Source organism: Phyllosticta citribraziliensis (assembly GCF_038025025.1).
Source record: "Phyllosticta citribraziliensis strain CPC 17464 chromosome Unknown J3D65scaffold_11, whole genome shotgun sequence".
NCBI lineage: Eukaryota > Fungi > Ascomycota > Dothideomycetes > Botryosphaeriales > Phyllostictaceae > Phyllosticta > Phyllosticta citribraziliensis.
The window spans coordinates 1,114,748-1,137,743 of record NW_027117348.1 but is presented as its reverse complement, the minus strand read 5'-3'; the positions used below and the strand labels follow the sequence as shown (position 1 = coordinate 1,137,743).

General features: G+C 57.3%; 9 protein-coding genes, 1 non-coding gene and 1 pseudogene across 11 annotated transcripts; 8 read left to right on the top strand and 3 right to left on the bottom strand.

The window, feature by feature from the left end:
* Positions 1 to 9: 9 nt before the first annotated feature.
* On the top strand, positions 10 to 834 carry J3D65DRAFT_636400 (Sedlin). The gene is made up of 3 exons (XM_066801400.1): positions 10 to 199; positions 260 to 547; positions 593 to 834. The coding sequence occupies exons 1-3, from the start codon at positions 149 to 151 to the stop codon at positions 779 to 781; spliced, it is 528 nt and encodes a 175-aa protein (XP_066651970.1). The 5' UTR covers positions 10 to 148; the 3' UTR covers positions 782 to 834.
* J3D65DRAFT_636398 (phosphatase 2C-like domain-containing protein) lies at positions 789 to 2,945 on the bottom strand. The gene is made up of 3 exons (XM_066801399.1): positions 2,183 to 2,945; positions 1,116 to 2,138; positions 789 to 1,072 (listed from the first exon to the last, which is right to left on the bottom strand). Exons 1-3 carry the CDS (start codon positions 2,863 to 2,865, stop codon positions 964 to 966), a joined length of 1,815 nt encoding a protein of 604 aa, XP_066651969.1. The 5' UTR covers positions 2,866 to 2,945; the 3' UTR covers positions 789 to 963.
* A 91-nt stretch (positions 2,946 to 3,036) lies between these two features.
* J3D65DRAFT_577213 (Nulp1-pending protein-like protein) lies at positions 3,037 to 5,291 on the top strand. Its single transcript, XM_066797675.1, has 2 exons — positions 3,037 to 3,865; positions 3,908 to 5,291. Exons 1-2 carry the CDS (start codon positions 3,070 to 3,072, stop codon positions 5,149 to 5,151), a joined length of 2,040 nt encoding a protein of 679 aa, XP_066651968.1. The 5' UTR covers positions 3,037 to 3,069; the 3' UTR covers positions 5,152 to 5,291.
* Positions 5,292 to 8,560, top strand: J3D65DRAFT_636389 (divergent CRAL/TRIO domain-containing protein). Its single transcript, XM_066801398.1, has 3 exons — positions 5,292 to 5,504; positions 5,625 to 6,134; positions 6,179 to 8,560. The coding sequence occupies exons 2-3, from the start codon at positions 5,633 to 5,635 to the stop codon at positions 8,203 to 8,205; spliced, it is 2,529 nt and encodes an 842-aa protein (XP_066651967.1). The 5' UTR covers positions 5,292 to 5,504; positions 5,625 to 5,632; the 3' UTR covers positions 8,206 to 8,560.
* J3D65DRAFT_636388 (thioredoxin-like protein) lies at positions 8,345 to 10,117 on the bottom strand. Its single transcript, XM_066801397.1, has 3 exons — positions 9,877 to 10,117; positions 9,267 to 9,828; positions 8,345 to 9,135 (listed from the first exon to the last, which is right to left on the bottom strand). Exons 2-3 carry the CDS (start codon positions 9,619 to 9,621, stop codon positions 8,735 to 8,737), a joined length of 756 nt encoding a protein of 251 aa, XP_066651966.1. The 5' UTR covers positions 9,622 to 9,828; positions 9,877 to 10,117; the 3' UTR covers positions 8,345 to 8,734.
* Positions 10,118 to 10,709: 592 nt separating this feature from the next.
* J3D65DRAFT_101531 (amino acid transporter) lies at positions 10,710 to 12,683 on the top strand. The gene is made up of 5 exons (XM_066793630.1): positions 10,710 to 11,103; positions 11,148 to 11,218; positions 11,265 to 11,278; positions 11,325 to 11,397; positions 11,461 to 12,683. Exons 1-5 carry the CDS (start codon positions 10,855 to 10,857, stop codon positions 12,584 to 12,586), a joined length of 1,533 nt encoding a protein of 510 aa, XP_066651965.1. The 5' UTR covers positions 10,710 to 10,854; the 3' UTR covers positions 12,587 to 12,683.
* A 3,122-nt stretch (positions 12,684 to 15,805) lies between these two features.
* On the top strand, positions 15,806 to 17,519 carry J3D65DRAFT_636375 (uncharacterized protein). The gene is made up of 2 exons (XM_066801396.1): positions 15,806 to 16,642; positions 16,688 to 17,519. The coding sequence occupies exons 1-2, from the start codon at positions 15,902 to 15,904 to the stop codon at positions 17,027 to 17,029; spliced, it is 1,083 nt and encodes a 360-aa protein (XP_066651964.1). The 5' UTR covers positions 15,806 to 15,901; the 3' UTR covers positions 17,030 to 17,519.
* Positions 17,520 to 17,524: 5 nt separating this feature from the next.
* Positions 17,525 to 18,179, top strand: J3D65DRAFT_636374 (uncharacterized protein). The gene has a single exon (XM_066801395.1). It carries the CDS (start codon positions 17,531 to 17,533, stop codon positions 18,077 to 18,079), a length of 549 nt encoding a protein of 182 aa, XP_066651963.1. The 5' UTR covers positions 17,525 to 17,530; the 3' UTR covers positions 18,080 to 18,179.
* Positions 18,180 to 18,294: 115 nt separating this feature from the next.
* Positions 18,295 to 18,450, top strand: J3D65DRAFT_t125. The gene is made up of 2 exons: positions 18,295 to 18,331; positions 18,415 to 18,450. It is a non-coding gene; the product is annotated as a tRNA-Ala (tRNA).
* Positions 18,451 to 19,234: 784 nt separating this feature from the next.
* Positions 19,235 to 19,390, top strand: J3D65DRAFT_t126 (annotated as a pseudogene). The gene has a single exon. The product of its transcript is annotated as a tRNA-OTHER (tRNA).
* Positions 19,391 to 21,002: 1,612 nt separating this feature from the next.
* Positions 21,003 to 22,526, bottom strand: J3D65DRAFT_661513 (uncharacterized protein). Its single transcript, XM_066802605.1, has 7 exons — positions 22,489 to 22,526; positions 22,386 to 22,437; positions 22,286 to 22,312; positions 22,146 to 22,235; positions 21,817 to 22,083; positions 21,671 to 21,769; positions 21,003 to 21,612 (listed from the first exon to the last, which is right to left on the bottom strand). Exons 2-7 carry the CDS (start codon positions 22,435 to 22,437, stop codon positions 21,173 to 21,175), a joined length of 975 nt encoding a protein of 324 aa, XP_066651962.1. The 5' UTR covers positions 22,489 to 22,526; the 3' UTR covers positions 21,003 to 21,172.
* Between the last annotated feature and the right edge of the window lie 470 nt (positions 22,527 to 22,996).

Here is a 22,996-nt window from a genome sequence, read left to right as displayed (position 1 = left end):
TCGCCGAGTCAGCCCCGACGTTCAACAACTGACCTCCTGGACCACCACCATCCTTGACCATCTGAACATTCAGCGTCTAACAAATGCCAACACTTCGATAGCGCTCGTCCCTTCACCTTTCACGAGCGCATGTAAACAGGTCTTTGACATGGCCGCCCGAGTGCCAGCAGTAGCATGCGTCGGCATCATTGGCAAACACGTACGTCGAGAGCAATCCGCGCATCTAGGCCTAGCCTCGCTTCTTGCTCATGTCCTCCAGAACAATCCGCTCCACATATCTCTCTTCCCACCAGATGCTCGCGATGCGCTCGAGTTTTCATTCCTGCTCTCGTCATCTCTGGATGTCTTTGAGGCACGCCTGCCGCACAAGACGGCTGAACAGGACTTTGGCTTGTTGCAAGCCGTCGACGAGCGCCTCGCCATGTATGGTTGGATGACCAACACGGGCGTCAAGTTTGTCATTGTCGTCGACATGGAAGGCCGCCTGGCTACGACCAACGACCCCAAGACTTCCATCGTCGGTTTGCGGGATGCCGATTTGAAGCCTGTAAGTTTTGACAATACAAATCTGACGGCTGCTGACCTGTGATAGGCTTTCAAGGCTCTACAGTCGGCCTACATTGGTCTTTTGAGAAACCCCTTTTACGACCCTGATCAACACTCTCCGCTAACGGCCAATGCGGAGCAAAATGTTGGGTCGACGCAAATCACCAGTCGGTGGTTCATCAATGAAGTCAAGAGGATTGGAGAGGCGTGGGCTCCTGGCGTCACTAGCATTTGACACAAGCTTCAAGGAATCTATCAATTACACAATTCATGAATCGCAGATGCGCATCGGTCTATGGCTACATTCGGCCGTCATTTCTTCGTGACCTTGATCAACTCCAGTGCAAGATGCAGAGGACTGACGCCGCTTCCTTCCTTTTACATGCTGGGTATAACACAATTAATACGACAAGTGAATCAAAGCTTGGCCTTGACTTCGTGCGATGCCGACGCGTCGCGGTTCAATTTGACGCTGCCCGAGTTTTCACCCTCGCCAAAGAAGATGACTTCGACGGTGAGATCATCCCTGAACAAGTTAGCAAGGTCAGGCGGTGAAGGAGGTGACTTGCCTGTAACGACGAGAGAATGGGCTTGGAAGAGTGAGGAGCGCGCAAAGCTGGTCTTGATTCTTTCCGCCGAGAGCGTTGCGCACGAGATGGGTTGCTGCGTTCTTGTCTTCAACGACGAACCTCTCGTCCTCCGAACCCTTGACGCCCCACTGTCTTTGTCGGATTGGTGCTCTCTGGCCAGTCTTGTCAGTGTCGGCGCCGTTCTTGTCAACAGGAAGTCCCTTTTGCTGGCTGAACCAGCTCTTGAGCCACGAGTTGGCGGTGCTTTGGCCGTTTTTGTTTTCTGCCTGCGCTTCCAACCATTGACCGACCAAGCCAACGACTTCCTCATTCGTAAGCATTTCCCAGAGACCGTCGGTGGCCATGACGACAAAATCTCCCTTTTGTGGCTCGACCTTGGTGGTGGTAACGACGGGCTCAGCAGTCACATATGGCGGGGTCCTGAGGAGCGGCGGAGGGGACCGTCCGAAGTAGACCTCTCGAATCTTCTTTTGCGTCTCGACGCTCCACTTGTAGATGGCATCGCCAAAAGCTCTGGATGGTTCCAAGCCGCCGAGGATGCGTCCGTTTCTAGTGACGTCTGGCTCACCATGATGCTCTTTCCGAAGACGAGCTGCTTCGTTCTCATTGCCACCCGTTTGGTCCTCGGACAGGGCCGTGGCAGTCCACTTGCCATTGGCGCCTCTTCTTCCAAGCACAGCCCGCGAGTCGCCCGTACAGGCAACCCTGAGAAGTTTGGAGTTACTGTCGTAAAACGACAAAAGACCACAAGAGCCGGCGAGAGCAGGAGCCAACAACTCTGCCGCCACACGCTTAGACTGAGCCTTGAGAACCTTTTGAACAGACTCGTTCACAATCTCATTGTCCAGGCGCAGAAATCCAGTCTTGATGGCCTTGTCGATGGAGTCGGACGAGGGGAGTTTGAGCGAGGGATCGGCCGAGGCAGACTTGTAGGTGGTGTTGAGTTCGCGGGCAACGAAGGAGATGAGGGAGTTGCGGAGCTTTGCAGAGGTAATCCATCCACTTTGACCGTCAGTACCAGACATCAGCAAGGTTGAGGATCCTACCTGTGTCCGTCAAAAACACCCCAAAACATCCAATCGCTGCTGTTTGCGCCATCTTCGGTCAAGGCCACGCTTTGTGGGACCTCGATAATCTTTTCGGCGTGGTCGTCCTCAATCGGATCGTTGCTGGGGATTTGTACGACATCGTAGCGGACGACTCCCTTGCCCCTACCGACCAGCCAAGATTCTTCATTCCTCCTCAACTTTTGGGTTGCTTGCTCCGGAGTCAACATTTCGACGACCTTGCGACCTTGATCGTCCGTGGCCTTGGAGAGAGGGGCGTTGGAAGGGAGTGTGCCAGTAAAGACTTCTCCTTGAGCAATGACGAGGACCTTGGAGCCGGCGTCTTCTACTTCGGGTTGAGTCGTTGGTCTGGCCGCTGCCGAGGAATAGACATTCGATGGGGTATATCCTGGGCTGTGTCCCGCAGACACGGATGATACTGGAGTGTTTTCGAGAGGACTCTGTGAATCACCGCGGTAGGCGAAGTAAGCACCCGTGGCCACAGCCGTGGAGACCAGTGCATATGTAAAAGTCCGTAATTGCATTGAAGAGTGCAATACCTGATGGGTGGTCCGTTGGTTCCTTGACCGGGGTCCTAACGCATGGCTGATGGGAGGACGGATGGATTTGCGAAACACCGGGCGACGCACAGAGCGGCACGCTTGAAGGGCTGCTCGACGCATTTGGAAGCCCGGTGCGTGGAGTGGAGGTCAGGAGGCTGCCGGTGTGGAGGAGAGGCCCGAGGTTAGCGATGCGTTTGGTGTTGAGGCCCGCCCCGATGTGATCTGAGCCAGGCCTGTCGCTTATCGGCGCCCACTTGGTCGGGCCGTAGCAATGCCCCGCGTCATTGTTTCTGCCACTCTGGTCGGGAAACTTTTACAACCACCATGTCGACACGCGCGCTACGAAAAGCTCAACGCGAGCTCGAAGAAAAGAAACGTCTCGAGGACCTCGCTGCAGACGATGAATCCGAAGAGGAAGTCGTACAACCCAAGGCCAGCATGTTTGCCATGCTAGGTGGGGAGGATGAGGATGAGGAGGAGGAGGAGGATCCCAAGAAAGAAGGCGAGGACCCCCAGAAAGAAAGCGAAGAGGAGACTCCAAAGCCCAAAGCATCTACCTCGAAGAAGAAAAAGAAGAAGAAGAAAGCCAAAGGTGGCAAGACTGCCGACGAGACTCCTTCGACCATGGACGAGATTGACCGCGCTCTCCAATCGCTCTCCGTTACCGAACCGAAGCAGACATCAGATGAACCACAGCAAGACCCGGCATCTCAAGAGCTTTTCCGCCTTCTCTCGATCGATTCGCAGAGTCTTCATGCACAAAATGAAATGCGCAAGCTATTTGGCCGCGCGGCGCTGGAGAGGGATACGGAAGAACCTGCTGGGCGTCAACGCGGCAGAGGTCCTCAGATGGGGTTGGCAAATGCTGTCGCTGGGCGCAATGCCCGTGGTGGACTCGCTTCGTTGGGACTGCGGCGAAACATTTTTGTCCAGGGCAACGAAGAGTGGCCGCGAGCAACAAGCGGTGGACTGAGCATGGAGGTTGTGGAAAAGCGCGCCGATGGTTCTGTGGAGTATCGATATGCTCACAGCAGGGCATATCAGGATGTTCAAAGACAGTTCGAGACTTGCGTGGCATCCATGGATCCTCAGCGCCTCGTCCAGCTGTTGCAATTCAATCGTAAGTCTATCGATTGTTTAAATGCATTTCTAACATGTCCAGCCTACCATATTTCCACGCTTCTCCAAGTATCAGAAATTGCCAAGCAAGAGCGGGACCACGCGACATCTGGCGAACTCCTCGAACGCGCACTATTCTCCTTTGGCAGATCGGTACATTCGACATTCGCAACAAACATCTCCCAAGGAAAAGCTCGGATGGATTTTCGGAGACCGGAAAATCGCGAGTTTTGGCTGGCGGCGTGGCGCTACATTGCAAACTTGGGAATGCGTTCAACATGGCGGACAGTGTATGAGTGGGCCAAATTACTGCTCAGCCTCGACCCCGAAAACGATCCCTACTGTGTCCGACTGGTCATTGATCAATTCGCCATTCGTGGACGACAACAACAAGACTTTTTGACCTTGGCTCAAAGTGACTTTTTCAAGACACGATGGAATGGTCTCCCAAATATAGACATGACGAGCAGTTTAGCTTTTGTCCAAACTTCCCAAATGGGCCAAGGACGACAAGCACTCTTCACAGCAGTCGGCCGTTATCCTTGGCTAGCGGCCCGTTTGTTTCAAGAGTTGGAGATGAATGATACCCCGCCGGGCATTTGGGGCAAACAGCCTCGCTCTCCGTATGAGCACCTCTTGACTGAGCTTTACGTCATACGGGCCAAGGATCTTTGGAACACGGCGGAAGCCAAGTCCCTGCTCGTTGAGGTGGCATCAGCTGTATACACTTCTCCACCAAAGGAATCTGCCGACCTACCCATTACGCGCGACGTGGCACGTCACACCATCCTTACCGAAAACCCAGCTCTCATTAGTGCAGTTCCTCGAACACTCTCGGCACAGGTGCAGTCGACGTCTGATCCACTACCTCCAGAAGACAATCTGCCGTCTTACGACGCAACTCCGACAATTGGCAGGCGAATCCCCGTGTATGAGCCTCAGCAGTTGGAAGCCGAGCTGAGAGAGGAGCATGGCAACTTGCGCGCATTCTTTGAAAGCTTGGTGCCGTGGTTCCGGGCACCCGAACAGGGAGAACAGGGACGGCTGGAGCCAGACTTGCAAAACCAAGAAGTAGTTGATCGCATGCGGGAAACTGGTCTTTCGTTTCAAGAAATCTGGGCGAGAGCGCAGAGGTTTGAAAATCTTCAGGGTGCTTTGGAGGCATTGGGCGAAGTTGAGCAAGCGGAAGCAGAGCTACAGTTGGAAGGGGATGAGGGCGTCCGTGACGAGGGCGGGCACGAGGAGGGCGGGCACGAGGGCGTCCGTGACGAGGATGCCGGGAGGTGAGGCTGAGCTGCATCGTGTACATAAGTAGAGTGGTGGAGCAAAGGAATGTGGAGGCTGTAGGGTGATGGGACCCTGACAGTCGGCTAAAGTTTCTCGGCGCGGATCGTAGGGCAGAGGGCTGCATTCGCATTCCAACAGCACCCCGACGAGACAACTCGACACCACCGTGACCTTGATGGAACATAATCAGACTCTGGACGCAGCGCTGCTCTGATCTGCGTTCCGTCTCTTTCCATCCCCTCTGCGGCAGGCCGGCCTTTGTTGCGTCTTTCAATACGCCTCCCCTACGCCATCAAGCAGGGATACCCAAGCCTCCAACCTCTGTTGACGTATCTCGCACCAGCGGCCAAGCAGTGAGTGTTGTGTCCCGACCACCCGCCCTTGACTCCGCCTCTCCTCTACATCCACCATGAAGCCCTCCGACGACCACTCGTCCTCCGCCATGGGCGTGCGTCGCAAGCTGACGATCCAAGGCAAGGCCATGAGGGCCCAACTCGCCCAGCGAGCTACGCGCTTGCGCAGTTCGTCGCTCTCCGCCGTCCCTCCGCCGCGAAACTCGGTCGATTACGACCCAGAACTGGCCAAGCATGCCGCCAGCATCCTCTATCGCTCGCCGATTCCTTCGCAGTCAGGCCTCGCCGTCTACATCCTCAACGCTGCCGCCCTCCCCGACACCGACGAAGTCGACTTTGACGCCCTGTTGCCCTATGTCCTGGCACGGCTGCCCGGAGAAGAAGAACTCTTGAGCGGAACCGAGTACGAAGTCATCTTCTTTGCTGGTGGGGATGCAGAGAGGTCTGCGGGGTCAAAGAAGAATCGCCCTGGCTGGGGATGGTTCATACAGGCCTACCATGTCCTTAGTCGGGCCATGCGCAAGAGGCTGCAAAAGCTCTACATTGTTCACGAGAGAAGCTGGGTGAGGATACTGGTCGAGATGTTTTCGTCCATTGTGAGCCCCAAGTTTCGGAGAAAGATTGTCCATGGTGAGTCCGTCGATCGCGGCTAGTGAGAGATGCTGACCTTGCAGTCTCCACGTTGACCCAGCTTGCTCTTCACATCCCCGTCGAGAACCTCATGATACCCCCCTCTGCCTATCTCCACGATCGGCGCCTTTCGCCAGACATTTACGTCCCCTACGCCAGCGGCAGGCGGGCATTTTCCGTGGCCCAGCCGTTTCCCATGAATGCCAAGGGAGAGACGCGTCTCCCCCGGGTTCTGAGGGAGACTAGCCTCTTCTTGCTCATGGACCAAAATATCAAGACTGAAGGGCTGTTTCGGATACCGCCGCATTCGCGTCTGAAGGATGTGCTCAAGGAGGCATACGACCGCGGCCAGAAATTCATCATTTGGAAAGATAACGGCGTTACTCTGCCGGTTCCGCACTACGACCATGCCGATAATCCCGAGGCCGTAATCAACGAGGTTGACGTCAAGGATGCATATGGAGTCTACATGGCCGCGGGTCTGATCAAGACTTGGTATGCTGAATTGCGCACGCCAATCTTCCCGCAAACCTCGTATCGAGAGTTGCGAAAGCTGTTTGGCAGCCCAGACGATGTCCCCTCGTTGGACCAGCTTATCGAGCTCATATCCCCCAAGTCGGAATGGTCGGCGATTCCCGCAGTGTCACGCGCCATACTCGTGCGACACTTGTTGCCCATGCTGAGCACGGTGACGGAGCATCAAAAGGAAAACAAGATGAATGCCGAAAACTTGGCCGTGTGCTTTGCGCCGACGCTCGTTTGTGGGCCGGATCAGATTGAGGATGCGAAAATGTCAACCATTGTCAGGCGCGTGCTTCAAGAGGCCATTGAGATGTGGGAGAATGGCCTTCGCGAGGCCTGTGGCGTTGCCAGCGGTACCTTTTGGCTGGAATTGCGAGCACCGTCCAACCCCGAGGAGTATGAAGATCCGCTCGAGGTGACTAGAAAGCCACGTCCCCAGTCTGAGGACTTTACGGTTGAATCGCCATCGGAAGAGGATGCTGGATTTGCCGATTCGGAAAGGCAATGTTCGGGCATCATTCTCCAAGACAATGATCCTCCTGCGCTGCCTCCCCGTCCTTCCACCTCGACTTCCCAAACGCCAATCAGTCCAGTTGGTAGCGATGATTCGCATTTCAAGAGGAAACCAGCTCCATCCGTTCAAGTTCCTCCACGATACTCGAGCATTCTCGCACAAGAAGCGGGAGGCGCACCAGCTACGTCTCCCGTGACTCACGCCGCTACTACGGATGGATTCGCGCCTCGGAATCCCTTTGCGGACGACAAAGATCTGGAGGGACGGGGTGTCAAAGGTCTTTTACCTCCCATTGTTCCCAATCATCCATCCCTGACACTGGAACAGAGTAGCCTGAAACCTGAGCCCGTCATCCAAGCCTTTCCGAGTCTGCGCAAGCAACAAGAGGCTGCTGTAAAACAATTTGACGGCAAGGTCAGAGGCCCCCCCGGGCTGGCCGACATCATCGCCGCTGGCCCTGGCGACGGCATTAATAGAAAACCTTTGCGATCGGGATCCGGTTCGAGCGGATCTCTTCTCGCCACCTCCGGTCTCAACACCCCCCTCACGACCGACAGCCATTCCCTATCCCCCGACGTCGATTTCCGCCGTCTCGACCTTTCCACCTCTCCCACCACCTCTGCCTCGCTATCCCACGAATCACTTTTCGACGACGCACGCGCCTCCAACAGCAGCGCGCAACGGACGCGCTCGCGCTCCCGCGGGCCCAACATCTCGTCGCTCGCGCGTCCCGTCTACCAAACGGCGCACCCATCCGCCCAGCCCCCCGGCGCGCCGCCCGCTCGCCCGCTGCCGGCCAACGCCTCCAACGATGCGATTGCCAAGCCCCTCCGCGTCAGCGAGGGCCTGCTCCGCCGCATGCCGAGCTTCCAGACGCCGCCGCCCATCCCCGCGGACCCGGTGCGCAAGCTCGATCTGAAGAAGAAGAGCGTCGACGATTTGCGGAAGCTGTATGAGGAACGGACGGGGACGGCGAAGCAGTTGGTCGACGTGGGGCGCGAGAGGAGTAGGAGTACGGGCGCGGGGCGGAAGTAGTCTTCGTGCGGTTTAATGCTAATGGGATGAGTTGGGGGGCTGATTAATTGATTCACGTCTGCATCTTTTCTTTGATCTTTTGCCTTTGTACGAGTTATGACATGATGACTGACGATTTGTTTTCCATTTGTGGTGGCATGTTGATGGTTGGCGAAATGTGTTTTTAAAATAGCAACGAATGACAGACAAGGATGCCCTGCCGACGAGTCTATCGTGAGGCACCGTTGGACGTGACGAGTCAGGATGAGAAAGGGCAATAATTCATTCGAAGCGCATCGTATTGGCTGGCTGCTCCAACATTTTTCGTGGCCCTCCCTATCTGTCTGCCCACTTGTTGCGGCCGGCGCACGCTCACAAAAAGGATACCCATAGACAACCATAGCAGCCCTGAACTGTACTCGTCATCAACGACGTCGTCGCGGCCTTTTTTTCTTCCCGGCGTAGCGTAGCTTGATCCAATAAGGAGACTGAAATCCAAGATAATGACTGAAGGTAGGAAAGGACGGAAGGAAAGATTAAAAGACGGACGTTACTTGGCCTCGCCATCGGCCTTGACGTCCTCCCCGTTGCCCTCCTTCTCGGCCGCCTTGTCGTCGCCGTCGGCGTCGCCAGCAGCGTCGCCCGCGCCGACAATCTTGCGCACAACCTCGACCGTCGCGTCGGGCCCGCCCGCCTCAGCGGCCAGCACCTTGCCGGCCTTGTCGACGACGAAGACGCCGCGCACGGTGCCCTTGGCGTTGCCGGGCTTGGCGAGGCCGATGGCCTTGATCAGCGAGAAGGACGGGTCGCAGAGCAGCGGGTACGGCAGGTTTTGCTTGGTTTTGAAGGTGGTGTTGGATTTGGGCGAGTCGGCGCTGAGGCCGTAGATGGCGAGGCCGGTTGCGGTCAGGGGCGCGTACGCGTCGCGGAAGAGACACGCTTGCTTGGTGCCTGTGGCCATGTTAGTTGATGGAGTGGTGGGGAGTGAATGGAGCTCGGATGGGGGCGGAGGATGTGGGGCGCTGGACGCTGGTGACACTGCGTCTCGCGCATGTGCGATGACGCGATGGAGGGCAACTCACAGCCGGGCGTCGAGGCCTTGGGGTAGGTGAAGAGGACGACGCCGGCCTTGGAGTCGTCGGCCAGCTGCTTCAGCGTCGTCTTGTCGCCGTCGTTGGTCTCGATTTCGCCGCCAAACCCCTCGAGCTCAATCGTCTTGCCCACCTCGGGCTTTCCGCTGCTCTTGGCCCCATTGGTGGCCGTCGCGTTGCTCTCCTTGGCCGGCTCGACCTTGGGAGCTGGCGTGTTGTCGACGGGCTCTGGTGCGGCGGCCGGCTTGGCTTTGCTACCTTTTGCGGCCGTCTTGGGACCAGGCTTCTTCTTGTTGGGTTTCTCGGGGGCCGGAGGAGGTGTCTTGCGCTTGCGAAGCTCGACCATGGTGGATTGTGAAGAGGTGGATTGCGGGGCCGACGGATGAGGATGGTGTTGTGGGAGGTTATTCTTGGACACCAAGACAAGCTTTTGGGGATAAATGGGGCGGCGGGGACGGCAGGCCGGTCGCACAAGACAGCGAGCGAGATGGAGAGGCAGCGTGGATGGAGTGGATGGAGTGGAGATGGAGGAGAGCAAAGAGCTGAGGTCGAGCTGGAGCTGGTAAGGTAGGGTAGCTGGCCAGAGTGGAGAAGGGCGTACTGGTTGTTGCCCAAGCTCCAGCCAGCTCCCAGAGCTCTGAGACGCGGCACTACGGCAGCATCTGATTGGACGCGTCGAGTCTTAGACGCTGAACTCCCGTCATTCCCATCTTATCGCGACAATTGCTCGACCACCGCAGATAGGCCTCGAGTCTGGCCACCCGGTCGACGAGTATATATCACCGCCCGCTGCCACCTGCTCGCTTTCCGCCGACTTTCGCTCGCCGTCCCCCAGAAAGAGCTTGGAATCGCCGAAGCCGGGCCAGACGCGCCGCCACCTCGACGGGAGACATCACGCCGCCGCTCACCAGACTCACAAATCCAAATGGCACCTGCGTCGACGGCTTCACATGCGAATGTCGAGTGTTGATATCGCAACCTCGCCGACGGCCATTGTACCTTGGTTCCCCGCCAATCAGACGCAACGCTTTTGATGGCTTTGGGGCCCGCTACAGGCTCGGCACGAACCGATGGCTTTTTCGAGACACCACGGCCAATTCTCGACTTGCAAAATGACACGCATCGTCGGCCGCAGAGCAGACGTCTGCCCGCCCAGCAGCGGAGACCCTGACCTTTGGCGCCTTGACGGCGAAAATACGTAACATGAAACCACCACCTGGCCTGGGCTTTCGTCTAAATTTTCCATGGTGGCAAGGTGATGTGTCGACGAACAACGGCGCGATGGCATTTTTCCTTACCAGAGTTGCTTAATCATGGCCGACTGGCAACCAACGCCCAACCACGGGGCCAACGTAGCCCGTGAGGCGGGTCCGCTCTTACTACATTTGCCGGGCGCCCTCGCGCCGCTTTTTTTCCCACCAGTCCACCGTCCATAACCCGCGGCCTCCCCTCGATTCATCTTCCCCTCCCACGATCTGCTCCCGACACTGCGCGGCTACCATCGGGACAACGACGACGAGACCCTCCTCCACACCAATCCCCCATATTCCTACGCCCTGTGACGAGATCCCGTCCGAGCATGGGTCCCACTGACCAACAGGGTGCCGGCAATGGCAATTCTGACCTTGCCATCCGCACCGCTGCTCCGATCGCCGCCGAAGAGGGCAAGACGAATGACGCCGCCCCTACACACGAGACCCGCTCCAGCACCTCAAACAACAGCCGAGCCGTTGGCGAGGTTCTCGACGTGAGCGAGACGTCGTCGTCCGAGGAGCTGGGAGATGCGGAGAAGGGCAAGCAGAGCGCTCCGCCCTACACTCCCACTGAGGTATGGACTCGGCAAGACCATTCGACGTGGGCTGACAATCTTAGGTGGGCGAGGTCAATCCCTTTGGCCACGAGGACGAGAATGCAGAGATGAAGTATCAGACAATGTCGTGGTGGTACGTATTCACTCCTTGATCTTTGGATGCAGCTAACATTTGGCAGGCAAGTCGGCTTATGTGAGTCAACCGAAAAATTGCTATACCCAGGACTGACGCCCCACAGTAATGGTAGCCGAGAACATTTCGCTGGGTGTTCTCTCGCTCCCCAACGCCGTCGCGACCATTGGCCTGGTGCCGTAAGTGCATTTTGTCTATCTGTGCTGCATACTGTCTCTATCTGGGCCGTCTAACTTGTGCAGGGGCATCATTCTTACCATCTTTTTCGGTCTCATGGCCATGTACTGCGGCTACGTGGTCGGCCAATTCTTCAACAAGTACCCCTCGACGCATACCTTTGCCGATGCCGCCTACTTGATGGGCGGGCCCATTGCGCGCGAAATCATGGGCGTCGCGCAGGTCCTCATCATCATCTTCATCATGGGCGCGCACGTGCTCAGCTTCAGCATTGCCCTCAACGTCCTGACGGGCCACGGCACCTGCACGATTGTCTTTGGATTCGTCGGCTTTGCCGTCTGTCTCGCCTTGGCCCTCAAGCGCCAGCTGGAAAAGGTCTCGTACCTCTCCATTGCATCCTGCCTTTCCGTCGTCGTCTGCGTCTTGGTCGCCATGATCGACATTGCCATCATCCGTCCCGAGTACGGCCAGGCCGTCGCGGCTCAACAACACGTGTCGCTGCAGAACGGCATGCTTGCGACGTTGCAAATCATCCTTGCATTCTCCGGTCACCACGCCTTCTTCACCTTTTGCGCCGAGCTGCGCGACCCGCGCGACTTCACCAAGTCGGTCGTCTTCATGGAGGGCATGGCCACCATCTTCTACGTCATTGTCGGCGTCGTCATTTACATTTACGCCGGCCCGGACGTGCTGTCGCCGGCGCTGGGCTCGGCGTCGCCGCTCGTCTCCAAAATCGCCTTTGGCCTGGCCCTGCCGACGATTGTCATCGCGGGCGTCGTTAATGGCCACGTGGCGTGCAAGTACATTTGGGTGCGCATGTGGCGCAACCAGCCGGCCCGCCTGCACCAAAAGTACGGCGCGTCGCTCATCTCGTGGATAGCCATCTGCACGGTGCTCTGGGTGATAGCGTGGATCATCGCCGAGGCGATCCCGTCGTTCTCGCTGCTCATCTCGCTCATCTCGGCCCTCTTCTGCTCGTGGTTCAGCTTCGGCTTCTCGGGCTTCCTCTGGCTCTACATGAACCGCGGCCGCTGGGCCGAGAGCTGGAAGAAGATGCTGCTCACCGCGCTCAACGTCTACGTCGTCATCCAGGGCGCCGTCATTTGCGGCCTCGGCTTGTATGCCAGTGGTGAGGCGTTGGCCGAGGGCGCGCAGGGAAGCGCCTTTTCTTGCGCCGATAATAGCGGGTAGATGCAGCGACGCGAATCGAATCGAATCGTCCGCATCATCTTCGCTTTGTAATCTTTCCCACTCCCTTTTCCCACCCCTCTTCACCCTCTCATATACCCACGGAGCTCGACGCGCGGCGGCCTTGTTCCGCCTTTTGGTCCTGGTCGGCTGCTCCGGGCTGGCTCGTTGGCCCGGAGCTGTACATATTTTATATTCATCGGAGGGTTCGCGGACGAGGCCATGCGTTGGTAGGCTGTGGATGTGGATACGCTGGACTGCCACCTGCAGCGGCGGCAGAAGCAGCACCACGACGACGAGCTACGCACGACGGATACGATACGACTTGAGCACGCATGAACGGCACGGGCTTTGGAGTATTGTGAATTGAGAGACGGCTGCTATGACTTGGAACGTTGCATGTACCCACCTTTCCACCTTCCTGCACACCTCCCTCCCTTCCTTCGCCCGTCTCGTTTGTCGAGGTGGAGGCAGACCTTGGAGAGCATGAGAGCATGAGATCGGCATCAGAATCGGGATTGGGTTTGCGACTTTGGTATTCATTGCTTGAGGGTTTCTTACATAGAAGTCTTGTTTGTTTGCGGCATTCTGCGCGCTAGAGGGCTTGGGAGGTGGGCTGGCGCAGCGTGGCGGGGCGTGGTTTATTGGGTTCCGGTGTATAATTTTAATGGTGGGTTAGTGTTGTTGCTGTTGTAATGCTTTTTTCCCGACTTCTTCTTTTCTGGTGCGCGTGCGGAGGGTATGTAGATGTGGGTCGATGTAGATGGGAGGAGTAGGGGGTTAGAGGGATGGCGTGAATTGATACGGGCGAGTTGAAGTACGTACCTGGAGCTTACTGGTCAATAAGACATACCTTTTCTCCTGCTTGCCTGGATGGCTGTCTGTCTGTTTGTCTGTCTGTCTGCTTGTCAAAAGCACCGGACGGATGCTGTCCTGATGTTTTTCTGTGCGGCCGATCACCTACCTTGCCTTACCTTGATCGACCAACCGACGACGGGCATGGCGAGACGAGACGAGACGAGCTGGTCGAGCCGGCCGAAGCGGCCTTCATTGTCTGAGCTGCACGTGTGGTGGAAAAACGGCCTCCTTGGAAATACCTTGGTGCTGTAAGTCATGACTGCTCGCGGGGAAGTGCCCCTTCTTTTGGTTCTGCGCGCTGTGATGTGCCGACTGGCTGCGTATTGAGTGCGTGGTCATGGAGACAGCGCTGCTAGCCACTTCTTTGCTGGCTGCGCGAGAGGAGAGAGGGACTCGTGGAGCGATCGTGATGGATGAACGGGGAGACTGCGCGTGTTTTGTGCTGCGTGCCAAAGAGCGGACGGGAGCGAAGGTAGATGAGGGATGGGCTGAATTTATTGCTGGTCTCCTCGTCGTCTATGCATCGGGAGAGTCACTGAGTGCTTGGTTTGGATTCTGCGGGTTTGGCAGTATCTGTTCATCCGTCTGCCTACCTGCGTCAGGTTCACAGCTAGTGGTGTCCGAGGAAATGACGGCTCTTGGAACCGTGTCTGCACTTGTCATTCGATGCCGCAGCTGCGCCTAGGGAGTATTGTTTTGTTGCCCACCGCCCACTGTGGCTTGATTTATTTCTTCCTGCCACGCTTTGTGGTACTTGTTGTTTGTTTAGCGGCTGAAGTGCAGGGAGACAACGTTGCTCTTCTTTCCCTTTCAAAACTGTTGAAACTGGACGAGACGCTGCCCCCTCTCCCCGTCGAGCATGCATTCTGTATTTCAGTGGTGCAGACAGATGGTCGACCTCGGAAGAGAAGCGTCGTGAATACGGACAAGTACCGCTCCAGAACTGCCAAGATGGGCTAGCCAGTCCAGAACCCGCACGCCACGATCCAACGTCCGTGCTGGCAGTGTTGTAAAGCTCGCGAAAGTGGGGGATGGCGTTGGGGGCGATGACTTGGTCGTCTGCACTTCGTATTCCGTACGGGTTGGACGGCGAAGACAGGCGCTGGCAAATGTCTTTTGTGCCCGAGCAAGAATGATGTTGAAAGAAATGAGGCCGTTTCATCGGGATTCGCCCTCAGCTGCGCTCATCAGCGAGAATGAGACAGGACTCGACGAAATGAGCGTCTAGAAGTTTCTGCTGCCACGAGTGGACGCACATGCCTCGTCGCCATGCTTTGGCTGCCACGGAGCAAACGCTGTGCCACGGTGATCTGGGGAGCAAGGGAGGCAGCCTTATGGACCAACCGCGAGGAGCGCTATCGCTTGGCCGTCGTCGTCAGATGGTTGGCTGTTGCGGGGCACCAAATTTCAGGCTGAGATTTGCGGTTTGAGGACGGCGAATGGACTGTCGTCGCTCACGAATGCCGAGTCTGCGAATCCTTTGGCGCTCAATGATGGCGCTGCCGAGAATTGAATATCGCTCGAGCCGTCTATGGCCTGCGGCTGAGAGACTTGGACGCCTCAGGCACGGAAGAGGCTCAAAGGAAGGCCTAGGGTCGTGTTCCTCCCGCTGGAGGATGCATGGGCCAGGGGTCAGCCAGAGCACCAGCACGGATGAGCGGCCAGCGAGAGATGCACCGGGCCGGAAGGATTGCAGGCAGGTCGGGAGCGGTCAAAGAATTTGTTGTTGAGCGAACGGAACAAGCCAAACTGCATCGAGAGAGGGAGGTGGTGTCTAGAGGTCGGAGATTTGGCAGCCACTGAAACACCTGCCCCCTGCAATTCGGGCCGCCCGCTGCGACAGGGTCTGCCCAACAAGCCAATCGTCTCCTCCCACAACACCATCTCGCAGCATCGCGACGCAGCCGTCCACCACGGCAGCGCCTCGCCGTTTTCCTGCTCCCGTTGTTGCAGCCCGATGGTGCACCTGGCGGTACCGTACCTGTTGATCCCCATGTGCGATGCGAGCGATTTGCCGGCACGCGTCGATGATGTCCTGCCATTGCCGAGATGAGCAGAGAGGGTGGCCATTCGGTGGTCCGACGACGGTCTGAGAGCCCCCGCCAGATATGTCGTTGATCAAGCTGACCGCCTGGTGTAGAAACACTCGATTTCGATGCCATCGACTGCCTCGTCGCACAGCTTGCGGTCACTAGCCATGTCGCACTCAGGGGCCTGTCATATCCATCCACCGGGACCCTGCGCTGCCCGGCGGCTAACCTGTTCCTGATGCTGGGCCCTCCATCATCACCGCCGCGGCGCTTGGTCCCCATCCTTTGCCAATATCTACCCCGTCACTCCCTCGCCCTCTGTTTTTCGCTCGCTGCTTTCCTCGCTCTCTGGACTCAGGTCACCACACTCGTTTTTGCCCTTCTTGCGTCTGTCGCTCTTTGAGGATTCGCCCACGTCTTGATTTGCAAAATGCACTTTTCAACCCTCTTCTCCGCCGCCTCGCTGGCCGTCCTCGCCGCCGCCTCTGAGCCCAGGCACTTCAAGGTCCTGCCTCGCCAGTACTCCAACTCGAGCGTTGCCGCTCTGGATGTCACCTCGTACACCACTTCGACCGTCTACAGCACGCTCCTCTCGACAATCACCGAATCTGGCACTGAGAAGGTCGTCACGGCCACTGTCGACATTTACACCACCGTCTGCCCCGTCACCGCCGCCGAGGCCTCTGCTTCTGCAACTCCTGCCTCTACCGCCAGCGATGTCGCTGCTCTCGAGGCCCCATCGGTCCCTCTCGGCACTGGCTCATCCCCGAGCCCCAGCGCCCCGGATGCCAGCCCCGTAGCCCCCGGCACGACCCTCGTTACCAAGACGATTGACAGGACCTTGACGTACACTCTCGGCACGGCTTCCAAGACTGTCGTTACCACCACGATCCAGACCACCAGCGTCGAAACCATTGTCGAGACTGTGTACGCCTCCAAGCCGGCCAGCATCGTTGCCGCCGAGGTTTCTAGCCCTGCCGGCGCCGCCTCCAGCCCTACCACGACCATTTCGTCGACTTCCACCATTACCAAGTACATTACCGTCCGCCCGACCACGACCCCTGGCTCCGTCGCGTCCAGTGGCGCCGTTGCCGCCGAGGCTGTCACCTCTGGCTCGAGCTGCGTTGGCAAGACTGTCACCGTCACTGCCCCGGCCGAGACTGTCACTGTGGTACGTTTCTTTTCCATGTTGAGCATTCCCTTCTAACGCATTCAGACTGTCGTCCCCTCTGGCTCGTCCGTCCAGGTCGCCGACGTCAGCTCGGCCGCCCCAACCACCATCATGACGACTAGCACCGTCTACAAGACGGCCCTGTCGACCATCACCGAGTCGGGCACCGAAAAGGTCGTCACGGCCACCATTGACGTCTACACGACCGTCTGCCCCGTCTCCGCCGCCGAGGTCTCGGCCACCCACACCCCCATCCAGGCCGACTTCAGCCCCTACTACCCCGTCCCGTCCAGCGAGGGCGCCTCCGCCCCCTTCCCCAGCGCCGGCTTCCGCACCCTGCAAAAGGGTGTCGCCGCCCCCAGCGGCTTCGGCGCGAGGAAGCTTTGAATCTTTCCTGTTGAATATTGAACGCAGACGCCTGTTATGACGCCCAAGGGTAGCTGGTGGAGTGGATACTGGTCTTTTTTGTCTTTGCTTTGTTCTTCTTCACTTCTTGGGCCCCGCCTGTCGGACGGTCCCCTCTTTTCTGTACAAAAACCATCCACATCTCTTCTGACGCTCGAAGAGTCGGCGGTACAAACACTCGACTGGATCTTTTTGCAAAAACCCTTTCCTTCTTCGTTGTCGTCGTTGCTGAGCGAGCGCGCGCGCTCTTTGTATTCTTAATCCCCGCTGGTCGCGCGGTGATGGCTGTCGTCTGACGCGACCCTTTTTTTGGCTTTGCATTGCGTTGCTTTGCTTTGCATAACATGGATCTCATGGCATATTCAGCCGGCATCTTGATCACTTGAAGCATCTCTTGTGTGTATGTATGTATGTATGTTTGTATGTATGTATGTTGATACACGGCACAGCACCTACCCACCTATCCTCGCCCATCCATCTTTCATGATCTTTTCCTCGTCTCCCCCCTGCCCTCTTGCGCCACGGCTAGCACTGTCAGCCCATCTTCACCTGCGAGGCGCGACTCTTTCTTGGCTGACGCGTCTGCTCGTCGTTCCGTTTTTTCTCTGTCCTCGTGTTCGGCGCGCGGACGCAAGTAAGCTTATTTTTAAGCTTGAGCTTATTCTGCACAGGAGCTGGGATGTCGGTGGTGGCGGACGACAAGGGTGCGTCGGGCGGACGAGCCGAGCAGAACTCGAACGACAGACGGCCAGAAGAATCCGTGCGCCTGGGTTTGTTTCGATATTGATGGACTCTGTCGACAGCCTCGATGGTGGGAGCATCCATGCGCACTGGCGGATTGACGTTGGACAGTGGAGTTCAAGAGCATGGGTGTCGAGGCGATGCGGGCTGCCATCGTGCGCGGTAAAGGACGAGTGCGTGGCCGGTCAGCCCGTCAGGCAGCGGACAGACTCAGCAAGTGTTGTTCAGTCAGCTGCTGTTCAGTCAGCTGCTTTCCTTTGGCGAAGGTGTCGGCAGCCTCAATGGCGATAACGTCGACGCATCCGGTGGATATGTTGGCGCTGGGCAGTGAAGCCCAAGAGAATGGCGAGGCGATGCGGATTACTATTTACCGGACCCTCGAGACTGAGCAGCCGCTCAGCCAGTCTTCTGGATCTTGCTGCGGCGCCATGCGCCTGCGGCCGTGGCGGCGGGCGCTCACGGTTGGCTTTATATTCCGCAAACGCCGCCCTATTCAGCACCAAAAATCCGTCGTGGTGCAGTGGTAGCCCGCCAGGCCGCACACTACTCTGACCGGCTGAGGGGGTGGGAGGGAGCCTATGCTTGAGATGCGCATAGGCTTAAGGTCGGTCTTAGTATCTGCAGCATGTCTGGAGGCCCGAGTTCGATTCTCGGCGATGGAATATCTTTTTGCTCGCCTATCTTTTTCGACCGCCGGCTCGGCTCGTCGAGTGAGGGGGGAGAAAGGGCCGAGTGGCAGATGGACGGCAGGCAGGGGCAGGTGCTCTGTTTTGTCTCGTCGATTCCCGGGTCTGGTGCCGAGCGAGGTTGCGGTCTTGCGCGTTAACATCACGACGTCATCGCGAGAAGTGTAGAGGGCACGCACACGCTCAAAAACTCCCAACTCTATCCGGCACGTTGCAATAGTACATGAACACCGAATTTGGACGCTGTTACTTCACTTCTTCCCAGCAGTCTACTCCGCTTCCGTCCAACCATCGCAAAACTCCAGGTTTGAGAAGCAGGACGCCATTGCTGCGTCGAAGTTTCTGCGCTTCTGCTGCATCCACCTACATGCTGCTTCATATTGTCAGTCAGCCACTCTATTCAGAATCAAATGTCCATCGTGGTGCAATGGTAGCCCGCCTGGCCAAATGGTACGCACGCCGCACACCTGAGCGTACTCGCACGGGGAGCATCCAGCAGTGGGGCTTACGTACAAGAGGTGATGGCGACGAAGAAGCATTCCACAGTTAATACCGGCCGGTTGAGCATGCCCAAGTTTACGGGTATAAGGAGCGCCCAGCAGTGAGGTTCGCGGACAACAGGCGGCGGCGACGAAGACGCATGCCGCCGACAACAAGCAAACTGCAGTCACCAAACTCCCAATCCCCACAAACAAGGGCAACCGCGCCCGCAGCCTACTTTATACATCGCAAAACCCACCCCACTCAGCATCAAAAACAATCCGTCGTGGTGCAGTGGTAGCCCGCCGGACCGCATACTGCTCTGACCGGCTGAGGTGTGGCGGGAGGGAGCCCCATTGGAAGCTTTGGGCGCTTATGGTTGGTCTTAGTATCTGCAGCATGTCCGGAGGCCCGAGTTCGATTCTCGGCGATGGAATCTCTTTTTGGACTTTGGCATGAAGAGGAGGAAGGGGGTTTGTTTTGTCGGTGTGGGCTCCAGGCCATCATGCCTGCAGATTGGTACCTCTTTTACGCTTCACGGTGGTCTGGCTGCAAGACGGATTTCGAATGCGATGGCCACTCGCGGCACGCCCTGACGGACCAAAGCTGGGCACACGCAGCATTTGTCTCTCAACACGACTGACTACATTTGGGGGGCTGTCTTGCATCTACACCGCTGGGCATATGGAGCATTCGTTTCCCGACACGACTGCATCCAGGGAGCTTTTATGGTCAACCACCTCACCGTCTGGCACATCAACAGCACGACATTATCACGAAGAGCAGATGGTGGCGCTCAAATAAGGTTCATTGGGCTACCTGGTAATTTTGGGCATCCAAACGCAGCAACTTTCTCGTCGGCAGCCTCCGCAATCACTTCTTTGCCTCGATCTTGGTGGCCTTTGTCTTTGGACCCGCAACGGAGCCATCAACACTGTCGACCTCCTCCATATGCTTCCTCTTTCCGTTCGCCAACGTCGGTAACAATGGTGGAGCCCTGCCTTGGCCCGTAGCCCTGCCATCAGCGTTGGTCTGGCCGGCGGCCTCTGCAGCCGCGATGTTTCTGAGCTCCTCGATACCAGGCCTCGACCTTGGCCATCTGACACGCACGCTGCTCTTCACACCAAGCCTCGATCTTGGCCATCGAATATGCACGCTCCCGCTCGATGACGCTCTTTGTCTGGGTGTACCATCCGCAGTAGCCGGGAGGCGGGTGCAGGTTGACAAGCCCGGGCATCCCGAATCCCAAAGCCTTCGCCAGATCTTCAAGAGCATCGCGAGACTGTCCTGTATTGTCGAAATCGTCAGCAGATGGTGGCTGGTATCATGAGAGGGCGCTTCTCTTACGAATTTGGTCGTCCGTGTATTGGTAGGACTTGGGGCGCTCGGAGCTGGCAGGTTTCGCGGCGGGGATTTGCTCTGAAGAAAGAGTCAGTGAATTCTGCGGCCTTTGGAGCTGACTTATGCTGACCTTCAAGCTTTCCAGAGCTATCATTGTCTGCAAATCTGTCAGTGGAGCTCAATACGACGCGTTTCGAGCGACATCTTACCGGCAGGCGAGCAATCCTTTGGCGGAGGAGAGGGCGGAGCCATTTGCGAAGTCGAAATCGCAAGACCACGGCGCCGAGGTCGCAACTTCGTGGTGTTCGCGAAAAGGCTGTGCCTGTATGTTGGTGTTTGGAGTTGGAGGGCGCTGGGTGCGCGGCGCTTCTATACCCGCTCGCCGTTGGCGCACCCTCTTCTTCCGCTGCCGACCAGGAAAAAATAACACAGACTCCGCATTTGTGTTAATCTGAGAGAATGGGAGACGACAGGGAGCATTCATGCTCCCTTGGTCAGAAAAAAACACCATGCACTCAAGCATCGAGGGTCCGCGGCCCAAGTCATATACCGCTTGGTATAGTGTCCCACCGCCAGCGTCGAAGACGGCAAAAGTCCCATCACTCAGGGCTTCGATCTTTCCTATGGCAGTATGAAAAGAGGTCGGGAGCAGAAGCGCCAGCTGCTACTGCTGAAGCTATTTCAACAGTCGACGACAAGCAGACGCTTTGCAAACTCCGCGGCAAACGGCTTGGTCGCAAACATCGTCCGGGACCGCAGACTGGTACATCAGAATCACAATGAAATCATGGGGAGCAGATGTTTGAGCTCAAAGGTTCATTGAGCTACGTGGTTCTGGGCGTGAAGTCACGCAAATGTCCTGGACAGTAGCCCCCCATCATTCCTTCGCCTTCTTCGACACCGTGCCAGAAACGCCGTCCTTCTCGTCCTCACGCTTCCTCTTCTCCTTCTGCATGTCCGGTTCCTCCGGCAGTTCTCCGCCCTCGGCCATCGTCTGGGCATCAGCTTCCTGCTTGCCGATGGTGCTCGATGATGCCAGACGCATCACCTGGCTCGAGGTGCCAGAGGCCGCATCGCGGGTGGCGGATGGGGCCTTGGGGGCCATCGTCGTGAGCGGCGCCGGCTTCTGGTTCGTCGACTGCGCGGCCTCGCGCTCTTTCTGCGCCTTCAGGAGCTTGACAATGCGAGCCCTTTCATCGCGTATCTCGTTCCACTCAGCGCGCAGGACCGGATCCTCGGGTGGAAACAAGGTGGGAAGGATGGGCAAGTCCCATCCCATACGCCTCGCGAAACGATTCACACCGTTGATCGCGGTTTCTATAAACCGAGCGTGTTAGACAGTACTTCAGCAAAGGCCGAGACATGGGATACTCACGACGCTCCTGGGCGGTGTATTGCCTGCGAGGCGGCTTGTCAACAGCCGGAGGCTGCGCAGCAGGCGGCGCAGCAGCAGGTGCACCGGGGGCTTGCTCTGCTACGCGACATGAGAAGATGCTTCAAAAGGACATGGACTGTTCTTACCTTGAGGTTGGCCAGGGCTCGAGGTGCCAGAGGGCGCCTGGGGGGCCGTTGACTTGAGGAGAGTTGGGTGGGCTTGACCCTGCTTCGACTGCCTATGGGCTTCCTGTGCTTGGAGCTCCTTGCAGAGATCCACAATTCGATACCTCTCATCCCTTATCTTCCGCCATTTCTCCAACGCGAACGGATCCGTTGGCACGTGGGGATCCAGTATGGGCAAGTGCTTCCCAAACTGGCTCACCAATGCATCCTGGCGGCCACAGACAGCCACTGTAAAACCAAACACGTTAGATCATACTGCGTTCGGGATTGTAGAGGAATAGGACGCTTACTGATCTTCTCGGGGGTGGGGATCTCTTTGGGCGGCTGCGCACCAACGGGCGCGGCAGCAGGTGGACCATCAGGCGCACCAGGGTTTTGCTCTGCTTTGCGGCATGAGCAGATGGTTCAAAGGGACGTAGAGTGAACTTACGTTGAGGTTGGCCAGGCCTCGTGGTGTCTTGGATCATGTTAGTGGGGCTCAACACCAAGCGACGCGACGGGACGCGACACGACAAACGCGAAAAACTCACTGATCGACGAAGACAACTCGCCTTCTTGCTGGGATGGCGATTCTGGCGGCATCTTCACAAGCGTCAGTACGCGTTTGCGTAGATTCAGCTGTGATAGCGGTACCTTGACGACGTTGTTCGATGTTCGATTTTTGATGTTTGGTGTTAGTAGGACGGTGGGTTGTGAGCGGACTTGCGCCCTCCGTTGGAGCACCTCCGCACCGCCAGCATGCCGAGCCACCGGAGAACGGCGCCACCCATCGCTTCTTTTTCAAAACTTTCGCTTCCGCTTGGCCTGTTAACACATCGTCCCAAAACGCATTCATTGGCGGCCAGTGAGTGCCTCCCTAGGCGGCGTGTGTGGTATCAAGCTTCACTGACACAAGTCAAGACAAACAATAGTACAGCGGCTGCCAATCGAATTCATTCCGTTTCTACCAAGGTCACAGAGCACAATGAGTTTCAAGAACCGGAGCGAGGGAGCCTTCATTGCTAGTTTGGGAGTAATCGATCGACCCTCCTCCCCTCGGTCTGCTCCGAAGACCTTCAAGTCTCAATCATGCACTTACTCTGATGCCCTAGAGCAATGCCAGGCTCAAACAGCCATCCTGCCGCGGGTCTACTCTGCCTTC